The sequence below is a fragment of the Ambystoma mexicanum genome, chromosome 5q, assembly GCF_040938575.1.
Source record: "Ambystoma mexicanum isolate Mex_15411 chromosome 5q, UKY_AmexF1_1, whole genome shotgun sequence".
NCBI classification, from domain to species: domain Eukaryota; kingdom Metazoa; phylum Chordata; class Amphibia; order Caudata; family Ambystomatidae; genus Ambystoma; species Ambystoma mexicanum.
In genome coordinates, this window is record NC_090933.1 from 941,091,135 (window position 1) to 941,107,419 (window position 16,285).

Genomic DNA, 16,285 nt, shown 5'->3' on the forward strand with positions numbered 1-16,285 from the left:
CTCAACCTCCTGATTACTTGAGGAATCACGGGGACTGGGGGAAACGCATACAGCAGTGGAAACTTCCACTCCACTACGAACGCGTCTCCCAGAGGTCCTCTTTGAGGAAATTCCCTTGAGCAGTACTGATCGCACTTTCGGTTGATCGCGGTGGCGAACAGATTCACTTGAGGGGTTCCCAAAAGGCAAGGATCTCCAGAAGGCCTTCCTGAGCCAACGCCCACTCATGGGAGACTGTACTCTGCCTGCTCAGAGCTCTGCCGCCGTATTCTTCTCTTCGCTAGGTGAATTGCCGATAGAGAGATTCCTTCTTTCATTGCCCAGAACCAGAGCTGCATTGCCTCTCTGCACGACCCTACACCTCCTCTCTTGTTGAGGTAGTACATTGCCACTGTATTGTCCGTCATTATCAGGACATTCTTTCCCTGTACAGAGGGCAGAAAGGCCTTCAGCGCTAGTCTGATTGCCCTCAGCTCCAAAAGGTTGATGTGTAGTTTGGACTCCGATGGAGACCAACAACCGCTGATTTTCAGATCGTTGGTGTGTGTGCTCCCCACCCTGTGAGTGAGGCATCCGTCACTACTGTTATCTCCGGCCATGGTTGCCAAAAAAGACTCCCTTGAGAATGTTGTCATTGCAAGCCCACCATAGAAGATCCTGAGCAACTGTGCTCGGGACTTGCAGAAGATCTGACATATTCCCTGAGAACTGGGACCACCGAGTTCTGAGTGCCCATTGAAGGGATCTCATTCTCAACCTGGCCTCTGGTACTAGGAAAATGCAGGATGCCATGAGGCCGAGCAACCTGAGAAAATCGAAGGCCGTTAGATGTTGGGCATTCTGGAATTTTGTTACCATCTGCTGGATATGGAGAGCTCTCACTTCGGGAGGCGAGGCTTTTCCCGAGGAAGTGTCCAAGACTGCTCCGATAAACTGGAGCTTCTGGGATGGTATGATGTGGGACTTCTTGAAATTGAGGGAGAAGCCCAATTTGTGGAGGAAGTGGCAGGTGATCGAAAGATGTTCCTCAGCTTGTTCTGGAGAACTTGCTCTGATCAATCAGTCGTCCAGACAGGGATATATGTGAATACCTCCTCTCCTGAGACTCGCTGCCACAACCGCCAACAGTTTGGTAAAATCCCTTGGAGCGGAGGTCAACCCGAAAGGCAGAACTCAAAACTGATAATGAGAATTGCCAATCGCGAACCTCAGGTACTTTCTGTGCTTTGGATGGATTGGCACATGAAAGTGAGCATCCTGAAGGTCCAATGATACCAACCATTCTTGGAGTTGGAGAGCCTGAAGGATCTGAGAATGAGTCAACATCTTCAACTTGTCCTTCCTGAGTGAACTTGTTCAAGTTTCTCAAGTCCAAGATGGGTCTCAGTCCTCCGTCCTTTTTTGGAATGAGAAAATATGGGGAGTACCAACCCCTGTTCCTCTCCGCTACAGGTACCAGTTCTATGGCACCTTTCTATAGCAGGGTTAAGATTTCCTGCAACAGGAGCGGATCTGTAATTTTGACAGAGTTGGCTCCCGGTGGATGATTCGGAGGCCTTTTTAGGAAGGGGAGACAGTTACCTTGGGCTACTGTTTCCAGTGCCCAAGCATCTGAGGTAATGCCCCGCCATTCCTTCAGATGCTGAGAGATCCTGCCTCCCACTGGTGTTTTGTGTAACAAGGTCTCAGAGGGATTTGGAGGCGGCTGCAGGAGTGGCTGAGGGTACAGATGCCGCTCCTGAGGCTGATTTTGCACCTCTTCCTCGTGCTCCACGAGGGAAGTTTCTTTTGCCCGTTTGAGAAGCCTGTCCTCTGCTAAAAGAGGAGTAGTATCGAAAAGAACGACCCCTCCAGGAAAATGAGCGGAATAGGGTTTTAGAGGCTGGCGCATTGAGGCGCTAAGCGATTTAGCTGCCGCTTTCAAGGTCTGTAGTTTTTCAGCCTTTCTGCCAAAGAGACTCGACCCATCAAAGGGCATGTTAAGGAGTCTGGCTTGCACATCTGGTGCAAACCCCGACTTCCTCAACCACGCAAATCTGCGTAGCACAACGCTTGCAGCCAATGACCTGCTGATACTATCAGCAGTATCCAGTCCAGACTGGAGACATTCCCCCATTGCCTCCTTCCCGTCTTTGACTATATTCAGGAAGCCTTCCCTTTCCTTGCCTTCCGGAATATGATCAGCCGCCGCCAAAATACAGTCCCACAGGGTATGGGTACACCTGGCTAGGGTACAGGTGACATTTGTCGATTTAAGGGCCATACTGCCTGACGTGAAAACTTTACATGTCCAGGCATCAACTTTTTTATCCTCTCTATCTGGAGGGATAGTGGGATATGCAGTTTGCTTTGATGTGGATGCTGCCTGAATGACTAGACTTTCTGGATTCGGATGCTTGTTTAACTATTCGGGATCCGTACGAGCTGGTCTATATTTCTTGGGGAAATTACTATCTGCAGCAGCAATGCTCTCCGGCATTTTCCCAGTTTTTCTCCACCATCCTCTGAAGAGCCCTGTGAAAGGGTAGAATTGGATCTTTTTGAGGACCTCTAACAATTATATCCGTCATGTCATCCTGTTCAAAAACGGGTGAAGTGTTACCCCAACCCATATATTCTATTACTCTGGTCATAAGACCCCTGTACCCAGCATCTGCATGCTCTGCAGGATCAGGTCTGACAAACTAATTCTGGGGAGGTGTCAATTCCACTGGCAGAATGTAGAGTATCACACAGGTCTCTCATTCTAGATTCCTGGTCAATAAGTTCCTCAGGAACTTGCTTTTGCCATAAGAAACCCCAAAAGGAGTAACTGTCTTCTTCTGAGCCAGATTGCTCATAAATTGAGGACATGGACTTAAAGTCTGACCTGGGCAAAGGAGTGAATCTCCTTTCTTCTACGATGCGCGTCGAAGGGATCGATAAATCCGTCGAAGGAGTCTTCAATGACTTCGACACGGGCGTCGAGGATGTTTTTTGTTTTGGTACCGAAATGGTTGACGCCAACAAAGTCGTCAAAGCCTTCAACGACTTGTGTTTTTTGTATGGCACCAGAGAAGTGCTCGACTCTCGAAGAGTCTTCGACCGCTTGGCGTCGACTCAAGTTTTTTTAGTATCCTCGACACTACTGGTTTTTACCATTGCAGTCTTGGACTTTGTCGTCCAATAGAGCGACCTTAGGGGTATGGGTTTTTCGAGGTTCTATCGAGGGGGTCGGAGCCGCGTTCTCGAAAACCTCCATCTTTTTACGGAATTCTTCCCATTTACTGGGAGAATCCGATTTTGTCGGACATCGAATTTCTTCGGTGGACATCGAATTTCTTCGGTCGACTCTGAAGAAGACGATGGAGATCTATGTCTCCTTCATTTTTTTAGACTATGAGGAAGAGTGTCTCAATCCACTCCTAGATCGAGATCTCTTGGAGTGCCTATGGCGATCCGATTCCTTTGAATCAGTCGCTTTATGTTTTTTAGATGTAGCCTTTTTAGAGGCTTCCCTCTCCACCGACAGTTTACCTCTCCTCTCACGAAGAGCTTTCTCGGTCATGGATTGGCAGGAACCGCAGTCGTCGGTTCGGTGACTGGAACCGAGACACCAGAGACAAACCCGGTGGGGATCCGTGATCGACATTTTTGATCCACAATCTACACACTTCTTGAACCCAGTCTTGGGTGTCGAAGGAGTCGAAGATGACGACATTTTCTTCACAGAAAATCTGAAGCGCGCCGTTCTCGATAGCGAAGCAATCGAAAAAACGGAACTGAAGCAACGGGCGCGGCTCGAGCTATTTATACCATCGGTGACGTTGACAGAGTACGGAGTCCATCAAGGGACAATCGACGCCACGACCTCGAGCACAGTGCCCTCTGCCAAGAGAAAAATGTTTTCTGAAGCAGCGAAGCTGGAGACAACGAGTTATCATAAGATGAGGAATACGTGGGAGGAGACACAATCCATTCCAAAGGGCCTGTAGTTCGCTAACCCTTCTGATAAAAGTGATAGCCACTAGGAAGGCTGCTTTATATGTAAGGTCTTTTAGACTTGCTTTATGCATTGGCTCAAAAGGAGATCCCATGAGCCTGGTTAGAAACACATTTAGATCCCATCCAGGAGCTGGGTGGGAAATGGGAGGATAAATCCTCTTAAGCCCTTCCATAAACGCTTTAACCACCGTTATCTTCCACCACAACACCTTTTGCTGTGATGTGGTGTAGCCTGAAAGAGCAGCCAGATGAACTTGTAGGGAGTTGAAGACCAACACTGTGCTCAACAAATGGGTTAGGTACAACACAATGTGTGTGGGTGAGCAATCGATGGGATTGACGCCCTTGGTATTGCACCAGATGACAAAACGTTTCCATTTGCTGTCATAGCAATAACGGGTATTAAGTTTTCTAGAGTATGTCCATGCACCTCTAAGGGAGCTGTAGGTGTCCAAACTCTATGACTTCAGGAGCCAGGCTGCGAAGTTCAGAGTTTGTGGGCATGTGTGTAGGGTCTGCTCCCTGTCCTGAGACAACATGTTGTACGGGCAGGGTAGTTTTACTGGTGGTGAGAGGGACATTTCCATTAGATGAGCTAACCCGGGTTGGCGGGCCCACATGGGGGCCACCAGTATCATGGTAACTAGTTCTAGTGCATCGTATGCACTATCTTGTTGAGAAGGCGAGTCGGGAGGGGAGAAAGCATAGACACATTTCCCTGACCAGGTTATCCAGAGACCGTTCCCCTTGGAACGGTTCTGGGGACACCTGGAGTCGTAGTCTTGGCATTGGGCGTTCTCCTGAGTCGCAAACAGGTCGTCTCTGGGAAGCCCTATTCTGCGAAGACGTTGGACACGATGTCTTCGTGCAGACGCCATTCGTATTTTATGGGCAGAGGGAAATACCTGCTGAGCACGTCTGCCAGAAGATTCAGTTCCCCTAGAACATGTTGGGACAAAAGAAACATCTTGTGTTTCAGAGCCCACATCCAAATGTTTTGGGACAGCTTGGATAGCCCTGGAGAGCGAGTGCCCCCGTTTGTTCAGGTAATACATGGCTGTAGTGCTGTCTGTTAGAATCAGCATGGTATTCCCTTGTAATTGCATCTGAAAGGCCTTTAATGCCTTGATAATAGCTCCAGTAAATTTATATGGTTGGACGCTACTTGTGAGGTACGATGTCTGCTGAAGCAGGTGAGCCCCCCAGCCCCTGAGAGATGCGTCTGTTGTGAGAGTGGCTTCCACTGCAGGGGTGGTGAAGATTTTCCCCTTCAAGAGGTTTTCCCTTGACCACCACTGCAAAGAGAGAGAATGAGGGCTGGCAAGACAACTACCAGATCTTCACATTGTCCGCTGGCCTGACACCATTGGCTGTTGAGCCACTCTTGCATGGGACGCATGCGCAGCCGCACCTGGGGAACCAAGTATATGCGTGATGCCATCATTCCTAGCAAACGCATGGCTTTGCGCACCGTCACCTCCCGACTGGCTACATATTGAGGGATCTGAAAAAGCATGTTCTGGACCCTCTCGTTGGAGGGGAAGATGAGGCCGTCTTTCGTCTGGATCAGAGCTCCCAGAAATTGTTTTATTTGACTGGGGACCAGACTGGATTTTTTCTCGTTGATAGAGAAACTCAGACTGAACAGAATGTCTACGGTCTTTTGGGTGTTAAAAAAATATGTGTCGTACGAGTCCACTGTTATGAGCCAACCGTCGAGGTAAGGGTAAACCGGGACGGATAGTCTGCGCAGGTGTGCTGCTGCCAGGACCTTTGTAAACAGCCTTGGCGCCGAGGCGATGCCAGAGGGGAGCACCTTGAATTGGTAATGCATGTCCTCCATCATGATGCGCTGGCAACATTGAAATATGAAAGTATGCATCTTTCATGTCCTATGTTGCCATGTAGTCCCCCTGTTTCAACAGTGGGATCACCTCCTGTAGTGTTCCCATGCAAAACTTTTGAGGTTTTATGAACTTGTTCGCTGGGTGCAGGTCTAGAAAAGGGCGCATGGTGAGGTCCTTTTTGGGTACAAGGAAGTACACTGAATAAATACCCTTGTTTACCTGAAGAATAAGGACGGCTTCTGTGGCATCCTTTCCCAGCAGCACTTCCACCTCTTGATTCTGGATCTCGAGATGGTCCGTGAGAGGTGCCATGAGCGCGGTGGTTTGCACTGTGGAGGTCGGGTGAATTCCAGGCAGTACCAGTGGGCGACCGTCTTTATGACCCACTGGTCTGAAGTTATCCCCTCCCATGCCGTGAGGAAAGATGTTAAGTGCCCCCCGACTGGGGTGACATGGGAGGGGACCCGGATCTGATGGTCCTTTCTGACCAGAGGCTGCGGCTCCTCTAGTCTTGGGGCGTCTACCTCTGGCTTTGCCGCATCGCTGACCCCTTGGGTGGGTAGAATTCAGGTCTTCCTGATGTTTGTCCAGCATTAAAATTTCCCGTGCTATAGTTGTTCTGACTTGCACGGGACCGCCCTCGAAAGGACCGATGAGAATTACCTCCCCTTTGGGGGGGGAAGGTTTTTGAGTAATCTGTTGCAGGGACTAAAGAGTCTCATGCTCTTTGTTGCCAGTTTCCAGGGCCTGATCGACCGCCTTTCCGAAGAGGTTGGTTTCTTCAATGGGTTTGTTGATGAGAGCAGCCTGTGTCTCAGGCTAGAAACCTGAGTTACGAAGCCAAGCGTGCCCCTTAAGTAAAGTGCCCTGGGCCAGAGACCTGCCTGCTGTCTCAGCAGTGTCCAGAGTGTTCTTTATTACATTCTGGTTTACTTGCCTGCCTTCGGCCACAATCGTGAGAAGCCTGGACCTGACTGGTACTGGGACTTCCTTGAGACCTTCATGTAATAGGTTCCATTGAGCGTCTGCATAAATCACCAGCAGCGTAGTGTTATTCGCTATGCGTGTGGTAAATGCAGCTGCCGTGGTAACCTGCTTACCTAAGGAATACAGCCTCTTGGATTCTTTATCCGGAGGCGCCTCCCCCGTAGCAAGGGATACTCCTGCCCGTTTCCGGGTGGTAGTCACCACCAGGGAGTCAATGATGGCGTGCCCTTTAATATATGGAGGGTCAGAAGGAGCTGGCCGAAATAGCTTTTCCACTCTCGGGTTCACTACCCGGGTCAGAGCTAGCAACACCAGGGAGGGGGGCACAACTTCCTTTAACAGAGGGAATGGAATGGCTTGAGGGGGGGGGTTTCTCCTTGAGAATTTCCTCCACCAAGTTCTGCTCGGGTACCGCTTCCAGAGTAGTGATTTGGAAGTGATCTGCTGCCTTCCTTAAAATGGCATTGAAGGCCATTTGGTCGTCTACAGGCGAGGTCTGGTGATCTGGGGTGGACGGAGGAAAATCCAGGCACAGAACATCAGCGTTGCTGCGTTTCCTCCCAATTGTCCGTGGCATCCACCTGGTCCTCATTGTAGCCCTGCAGGAAGGAAGGTTCTTCATCTTCACTGTAAATGTCCTGATAGGTGTCCATCTTGACGATGTCTTCATGATGGATGGGGACTGAGGGCTGTGAAGCCGATTTAAGATTACGTTCTCCACAAGATCTTTTCGGGGAAGGATGTTCAGAAAAATTGATCATTTTTTCAAGATGATCCATGCACCCTTCAAATTTCTCCCTTATCCACTCAGAGGAACCAGAAGGGCCTACGGGTTGAAAAACGTCGCCTTCTGCCCTTAGCACCGAAATTTGTCACTCAGGGTGTTGGAAAGAGGCTCCTGACTGTCCTCGTAGGCTTTGCGAGAATCGGGGCACCATGGCTTATCTATAGATTTGTCCGCAGCCTACCCCATGTTTTCCAACGGAGTAGGGATCAGCCAAACCGCCTACGTGATTCTTGCGATACTGTGTTCAATCACCACCGAATCACTGAGTTAGTGGGTCCGAAGGTCTATCAGTCGATTTACCAACTACAGCGGCGGCATTAGAGGGCCTAGTGGTAGGTTTTTCACCTTGAGGCCTCGTTGTAGATTTTGCGCCTACCGGGCCTTTAGGGACCGTCGGAGCGTCGAAAGTCTGCGCTTCGATGTGTAAACCTGATTTAGGGGTAGCGGCCTTGTTTGTTTTGGAATGCCCAGTCGCTAAACGCTGCTACGGATGCGGAGAAGGCTGCTGATCTGAACGAACAGAGGAATCAGTCTAAATTTTCAACGGCCCTGCTGGCGCTTTCACCTTTATCGACGTACCCGTTGAAATAGGTGGAGGGGTTGTGTGTTTAGTGTGATGCGTTCTTTGTACGCCCGTCGCCTGGTGTTGACCCTGAAGCGAGACTAGCGACAGGCCTTGAAGGATCGGGGACAGGCTTGGCGGACCTATAAGTGTCTGCCTCGAGGTCTATAACATCCACAACGGATGTTTGGACATCGGAGGTGCCCCCGTCACTTTCGGCGGGTGTGGCGGTGGGGGAAGAGGGTTCCGCCCGCGACATACCATACGCGGACCACCGCTTTACACAGCACTCCTTAAGGGTCTTAGGCCAAAGGAGCTTACAAGCAGCACATTGCTTCTCGTCGTGCTCTAAGGGGAGACAAGAATTACACATTCTATGCTCGTCCTTCCACGGGTATCTGACCCTACACTTAGGGCAGAACCTAAATGGAGTCCTTTCCATAGCGAAAGGAGCAAACAAAGATGAGCAGACCTAGAGGGCAAAGAGGGGGAAATAGGAAATACATACCGAAGATACGGCCACCCTGACCCCACTCTCCCTTCTGTGAAGGCCGGCAAGAGGGCCCGGCCACGTGGATTCTTCAGCACCCGGATCTTAGGTGCCGAAATCCACCACAGTAGACAAATCCCCCGCAGTCTTCATCGAAGTTGTTCTTGCCGTCGAAGTGACTTAAAGGGGGATTAACCAAAAAGTCGGTTTAAGATAAACAATGTCTCTTATGTAAGAGCTCCGCTATAGGGCGACCAATTATCTGGGAGGAAAAAAACAATCTCAGGTACTGTGGGATGTTTTTATCCACGCATCCAAGCCCTACCTCAAAACTGTGCAGTACTGACATGGAAAACATCATGATGGCCAGAGCTTCCCAGAAAATGCACAAGGAAATGCATGAAGAATAGGCTGCCACTCATTTTTGCCGATGTTGTGGGCACAGAAGGACACTGCCTAAAACCACCATTGGACTACCCACACAGTAGTCTGAAACCATTGGGAATGGCAATGCTGATTGCCAAAAGCAAACCCATAACTGTTGGGAATTCATTTTCTTAAATCCCAAAAAGGGGTGCAGTACCAGTACTCACCACTATCAAAAAGCCGGCGTTTTAAAACAACACCAGATTTTATTTTTTTGTGTAAAACTGAATAAATGAACCCAAGGCAAGCCAAAGAAAGACTTACTGAGAGGTGGATCCAATGTAAAGTTATATTCTGAAGTGACGAAGGTTTATAACAAGACTGGCTGAGCTGTGGATTTCAGCAGTTTAAGTAAATTTGGACTGAAAGACCCTAAAAATCTAAATGTTTAAATTGACTGAGTGACCTACTTTTGAGTGTCACATAGGTTTCAATTGTTTAAATGTCATAGTTTTAAACTTAGAATCAGCATTCTAGCTGCATATGTAAAAATGTTTAGTTTAATTTGAATGCAGAAAACTGGGGAACAGAAATGACATGTAGCTAAAAACTGGCTTAAAGAGATTCCAATTTTGCCTGGCAACTACCCCCCATCAGGAGTGAAACTTGAGTCACAGCTGTGTTCCCAGGCCTATCTGCCTTTTGCTGGCCACACTAAGGATATGCCATCTCTCTGATAATTGAATTAAGGGGAGCCCCCACAGAATACAGGAGCTCTGAACAAAGCCCTGTCCTGACTCAGGCAAATGTTTTATTGGCTGGAGTCGTAAATGGAGCTTCCTCCTGGAAGGACAGGGGAGGGGTACTGCCTGTGAGAGCAAGCTGGCTTGGCAGAACTGGAAAAACCAGAAATTCAACCTTGTGCTGGGGGGAAACCACACCCCTTTGGGGCCAGAACATAACTCTAAAAAGATGAATAACTCATAGTACGGACTTGTGAAAATTATTTAAATGACACCATAATTCTTGTGATTTTTCTGCCCACATTTTAAGACGTGTTAGGACCCGGTGGTATGTTCAGGGGGGTTTTAGCGGAAAAGAGGATATTACTCAAAATGTGTGCATGTGAAAAATCTGACACTTCATCAACTAATGTCCATACTCCTTGCGCACATGTGTGTAAATTTGGGGTAATATCCGGCATTGCAAACCAGTTAAAAAGTGCAAAATATTGCCATTTCTGAATGCAAGCTCTCAGGAAGAGCAGATTTGGACAGGGTATACCTCCTGTAATGCATGATGGGTGCATATGATTTTAAAACAATATGTACCTCTGCAAATATGTATTTGGTTCAAATCTAGATTTGTGTGCAAGTTGACAGGAGGAGTGGACTTTCTGCAGGCTGTAAAATGACATCACTCTGACACAACTTAGCTCCCCCAATCAGGGGAGAAATGAAAGCTTGGCCAATGACAAGTGGAGAGGGGTAGGGTCTAGTGATGCTGCACACACACCCATTTTAAAAACAGATAAAAGCAGACAGACAGGACAGATAGGGACCTTCAAATCCATTTGCAGCTGGAAGCTCTGCCGGAAAATCCAGAATCCAGAGAGAGAGAGCTGACCCAGATCACTGTGAAGTGCAGAGACCAGAGTCCAGTCTAAAACCTGACCAGATCCGTGGCGAGGCCCATCTAATTCAAGAATATAGTGTGAGTACATAGTAGAACTGTGCAGAACCAATCTCTTAGTTAAAATAATATAATTCAATCTATTTTAATCTAAGTAGAACTGCCTCCTAACTGTCACCTGTCATTTTCCAGTTGCTAGCTGTCACTTGTCTTTCTGAACTTTAAAATTTCAAATCTGAAACCGTTTGTCTTAGAGACTTGCAGTAACTTTCATCTGGAAGCTGAGATCCTAGGCTGTCCTAGGACCCCAAAACGATAGTGATAGTCTTTGTAGTTCCTCTGTAATCGTGCCCGGCGCACTCGCGGATTTGCCGCGATTTGCAAAATTTCTTCACGTGTGAAAACAGCAGTTTTCTTGCCTTCAGTTGCAAAAATTCGTTTGCAACCTGACAACCATTATAGAGCATTGCTAAAGTGATCCTGAACTTATTCAAAGCATATACCACTCACCCTAAACCTCTAGAGGGAATTAAAAGCATTTTAGCATATTTTTCACTTCATTGCCAGCACATATAAAAGCATTTTGGGCCTGTGTTTTAAACTCCGATCTGTAATCTAAGCTTGCTGGGGTGAACTGAATTACATTTGATTGCATTTCTGAGAACTGTGTGCTTTCCTTCCATTTCCTTGCATTGCATAAAGGGGGGAGGGGATTGCCAGAGAAAAGTGATTACATTGTTTTGTTGAACGCATATTGAGTATTTTCTGTACTGCATTTTCATTCCACCTTGCATCCATTTGAAACCATAAAGTCTTGTTGCTATCTTATCCATCCTATAACCACTCATCATTGATTATAAAGAAGTGTGCTAGTGCCAGACTATCCATTATTGATTACTGATTAGATTAAGTGTATATTCAATTATTAATTTATTCTAAAGTTTGATATATATATCTATTGTTTAAATTATCAATTAAACCTTTTAACTTGCAAAACAGAACTACTTCTTGGCTCAGTGGGGTCAGGAGGATTCCAAGAGAGGGGTGTTATATAGGGGTAGTCATCCAGAACGCATGAACTGGACAAAGATATATCAATAAGGGTTTTCATTCAGTATTCTAGACTAGGCGTTGACTTGGCTGTAGTGCTGAATTGAATCCTCTTACAGTACCTCGGCACGTGAGGGATTTTGGGTACACTACACGTCACGATAGAGATAGTGTTACAGACACGCCTATGCCGACGTCCCCCTTCGGTCCCCGAGAGACAAGATGCAATACTCTGCGGTTACCACTGGATGTCAGACCATATGCACAGCATGTGATTCTAAGCAGATTAACAAGCATCAGAAGTATATATATGGTAGAGGTAACAACCTTATTTTATAAAAAGAAACTTATCAACTAACAGCATGTGGACATTCCTTTGCAGGGGCTTTGGGTAACACTGCACTTAAGAACCAGCCTGCATCACCTCCTGAAAGCTTAGGCCTGGTTGCTCGTCCATACTACCAAATTGGAGAGCCCTATGTGCCTTTACCCGATCATATATGTAGCAGAAGTAAAAATACCCCCCTCCAGTCTTTACAGTTTCCCTTTCAGTAAGTTGTTCTCGCAGATCAACCAAAGGAGATCCTGTGCGACTGTTCAGAACTTGGATCAGATCTGACATCTTGCCCGAGAAATGGGAGCTCTGTGTCCTGTGGGCCCATTTTAGGGATCTCATTCTTAGGCGAGCCACTGGCACCAGGAAAATTCAGGATGCCATGAGGCCGGGCAACCGCAAAAGGACTTTCAAGTCAACATGTATCCCATGGAAAGGTATGTTTATAAAGGTAAGCTGAACTACATTAATAAAGTACCAGCCATATAAAGTTAAACTACTATACTGCACACATTCACTGTCGTATTCAAAACAGCCGTTCTAACAATACATCTTCTAAGACTAGAACAATAGAGCATACTAATTGAGCATAGAGCATGCCAATTGTAGCATAGAGCATGCCAATTGTAGCATACAGCACAACATACATGTAGGCATATATTTGTTTACCGTCTTCATCATGTTCATCATGCTGTCCTTCAGCTTCAGTATTTTCTTCTCCATGCTCCTCTTGTTCATCATGGTGATCCTCCTCACCAGCTACGCCTTCCACAACCTCAACCTGTTAATTACAATACAACACACTTGTAAAAGACAAATTAATAATTGAACACCAATTTTACCATGTACAACAATTCTTGATTTTTTTTTAGAATGTATTACCAAAGTGCTGAACAAACAAAATTACTGTACGAAGAAAACTATGAGAGCAGGATCAAGAACTGGTAAGATGGATTTCTAGAATCTGACTTGGTGGACAGGTTTTAAGAGGCCTCGCTAGTTCTATGGAACAGGGGCATTCTGAGAGGTTGGCCAAAACCATTCAAGGTAAGCATGGAGAAAGGTCAAGGCTTAGTCTCAGGAGAAAGTGAGTGCAGTCAGGGGTCCACACAGTGACCCACACACTAATTCAATTAAGACAGGCTAGTATAAAAACATTTATTATAGGCCCATAAAACACTAGTAAAGAAAAATGAAACCAGCAGATGGTAATATGACAATACTCAATCAAACATATAAGCAATCACATTTAGGTTTATAGGAATGCATCAAATAACTTAAAAGAAGGTAAGGAACAAGTTACTTACCTGTAACTGTTCTCAAGGATGGGTCTGGCATGGATTCAGATGCTCATGAATATTCCCAGTAATCAGGCTGGGAATCCTCGGTAATAGAAAAAACTGTTTTGGTTCCAAACTGTCTTTCTCCCATTAACCAATCACTGAGCTCTGGACCATACTGTCCAAAAGCCAATGACTGCCCTTTACCTAAGCCCCTCCTCTGGCAGCCATCTTCATATTTGGTAGCACGTAAAATGGCACTAGGACCAAGAGAAGAGCTGCAGAGGGGTAGGGTTCGCATGTGAATCCATGCCAGACCCATGCTGGAGAACAACAGTCACAGGTAAGTAATGTGTTCCTTCTCCAGCATGGGGTCTGGCATGGATTCACATGCACATGAATAAAGAATACATAGCAGTACACACATGCACAACCTCGAGAGGTGGCAAGGACCAACGGAAGCAATCTCTTACATCCTCATCAGGCTCACCTTCAAGCTAACAGGTTGCACAGCACTGCTTGGCAGACTCTAGACTCCTCCCTGGAATCCATGTCAACGCAGTAGAATCTCGTGAAGGTGTGCGTCGACCTCCATGTAGCAGCCCTGCAGATGTCCAGCAGGGGGACACCAGACAGAAATGCCGTAGTAGCAGCTATCACTCTGGTAGAATGGGCTCTCAGCTGGCCAGGCAACGGTTGGTTTGTCAACCGGTGAGTGTGATATACAGCCAGAGAGCCACCTGGAAATGGAAGCCCTGGATAGGGCATTCCCATGGTTCATAGGACCAAAATTAAAAAGCTGAGAAGTTTTCTGGAAACTCTACGTGCAGGCCACATAAACCTACAGCGCTCTAGCCTCATCCAGCGAGTGCAAAGTCCTTTCAGGCGGCGACAAAGGTGTCAGAAAAAACACAAGTAACACCAAGGGCTCATTTAGATGAAAGTCAGACTTGGGCATGAAGGAGGGGTGCGTTTGCAGCACCACCCTTGTCTCGTGGAAAGTCAAGTACAGAGGTTTACAGGATAGGGCCTGGATCTCTCCCACTCGTTGTGCAGAGATGATGGCCATGAGAAAAGCGGTCTTCCAAGACAGAAACATGAGTGGAACAGAATGCATAGGCTCCAAAGGGGCACCCATGAGCCTAGTAAGCACCACATTGAGCTCCCATCCTGGGCCAGAGCCTTCACCGACGGGAACAAGCAGAATATTCCCTTGACGAATTCCTTGACTAACCGGTGCTACGACAAAGCGGGTCGTCCTGGGGACCTGTTGTAGCGGGAGATAGCCGCCAGATGAACCTTGATGGAGGCGTGAGCCAGTCCCGATTTAGCCAACGACCGAAAAATATGGAAGTACCTGAGGGGCCGTGACCTGAGGGGCCCCGACTTTCAGAGGGTCGATCTTCTGTGAACGGCACCAAATTGCAAATCTCTTCCATCTGAGTTTGAGAGAATTTCAAAGTAGATGACGTCCTGGCCTTGTTGAGTACATCCCTGCAGTCCGCTGGAAGGTCGTAACCACCAAACCCAAATGCTGCAGGAGCCAGGCCTTCAGGTTCAGCAATGCTGGCTCGTGGTGCATAATGGCAACCACTTCCCTGGCGAAGAGATCCGTGACCACGGGCAGCTTGACTAAAGGGGCCGCTGACATGCTGAAACGTTCCGGGTACCAGATCTGCCTCGGCCACGCTGGTGCAATGAGGATCATCCTGCACCGGCACTGCACTGGCACATCTGAGTTGATGGATGACCCGATGAAGCAACTGTAACGGGGAGAAAGCATACAGAAACAGGCTGTCCCCGGGGAATGAGAATGCATCCACCATTCTCCCCCGGCTGGGGAAACCTGCTGGCGAACCTCCGGCACTTGGCGTTCGTCACCGGCGCAAACAGATCGATCTGGGGATTGTCACATCTGTCGAACAGATTGTCCACTTGATCCTGCCGAAGCTCCCACTCGTAGCATGAGCACAGCTCCCTGCTGAGAGAGTCTGTGACAGTGTTCTTTACTTCTGCCAGGTGAAATAGAATGAGAAACATCCCCTGGGCAACGGCCCAGTGCCACAAGTCCTGCGCCTATTTGGAGAGTGCTGGGGATCTGGTGCTCCCATGCTTCCAGGTTTGTAAAACATTGTGGTGCTATTGTCCGTGAAGACCCTCACCACTTTGCCCTTGAGAGATGGTAGAAACGACCTGAGGGCCCAAAACACAGTCGTAGTTCCAGTACATTGATGTGTAGAGTCTTCTCCGGCAGCCACAGGCCTCTGGCGTGAAGACATCCAGTGTGGGCTCCCCATCCTTCCAGGGAAGCATCCGTCATGACAGTCTCCTGGTAAGGGGGGCTCTGGAAGACCGTGCCTCTGGCAATGGTGGAGCGCATGCCCCACCACCTTATCGCTCGACGGAACTACTCGCCGAGAGCGATCCTGTCCTGGAAGCCGGACACCTGGACCCAACGGGCGTCGAGGAAATCCTGGAGTGGATAATCCCGCAATCTGCAGAGACGAATCAGGTGTATGGATGACATTATGCCGAGCAGCGACTTGATGGTCCTTACCGTGGCGATCTTCAGTGCCAACAGCCATTTCACCTTGCCCAAGATGGCCTCTATCCTCTCCTCCAACGGTGACGGCAGGCAGGACACTGTTGAGCCTGGATCCCAGGAACAGCGCGTCCTGCGATGGAGTCAAGCAGGCCTTTGCATAATTCACAGAGAATCCCAAATCTGGCAGCAGTCAAACGGTCCTCGCCGTGTTATCGACAGCGATGTCCCTTGACTTGGCCCAGATGAGCCAGTCGTCCAGGTAAGGATGGTTAGGCAGAAACCTGTGCAGTTCCCTTAGGGACCACTGCAAAAGATTTAGGACTACAGGTGGTTGGCAGTAAACCCAATTGGTAGTTAGGCAGTATATAGAGTATACACAATAGGTACAGAGATACAGTAGCACAAGCAAACACTGACCAGA

The 16,285-nt window shown here is 47.9% G+C and overlaps 1 protein-coding gene across 9 annotated transcripts in view; it reads right to left on the bottom strand.

The window, feature by feature from the left end:
* Positions 1 to 16,285, bottom strand: part of UBR5 (ubiquitin protein ligase E3 component n-recognin 5) — a 2,447,509-nt gene that overhangs the window by 1,155,203 nt on the left and 1,276,021 nt on the right. For all 9 annotated transcript variants that reach the window (XM_069621460.1, XM_069621458.1, XM_069621459.1 and 6 more), the window contains one exon: positions 12,709 to 12,820. In XM_069621460.1, the coding sequence (XP_069477561.1) occupies positions 12,709 to 12,820 (112 nt within the window). The remainder of the gene's footprint in view (positions 1 to 12,708; positions 12,821 to 16,285) is intronic.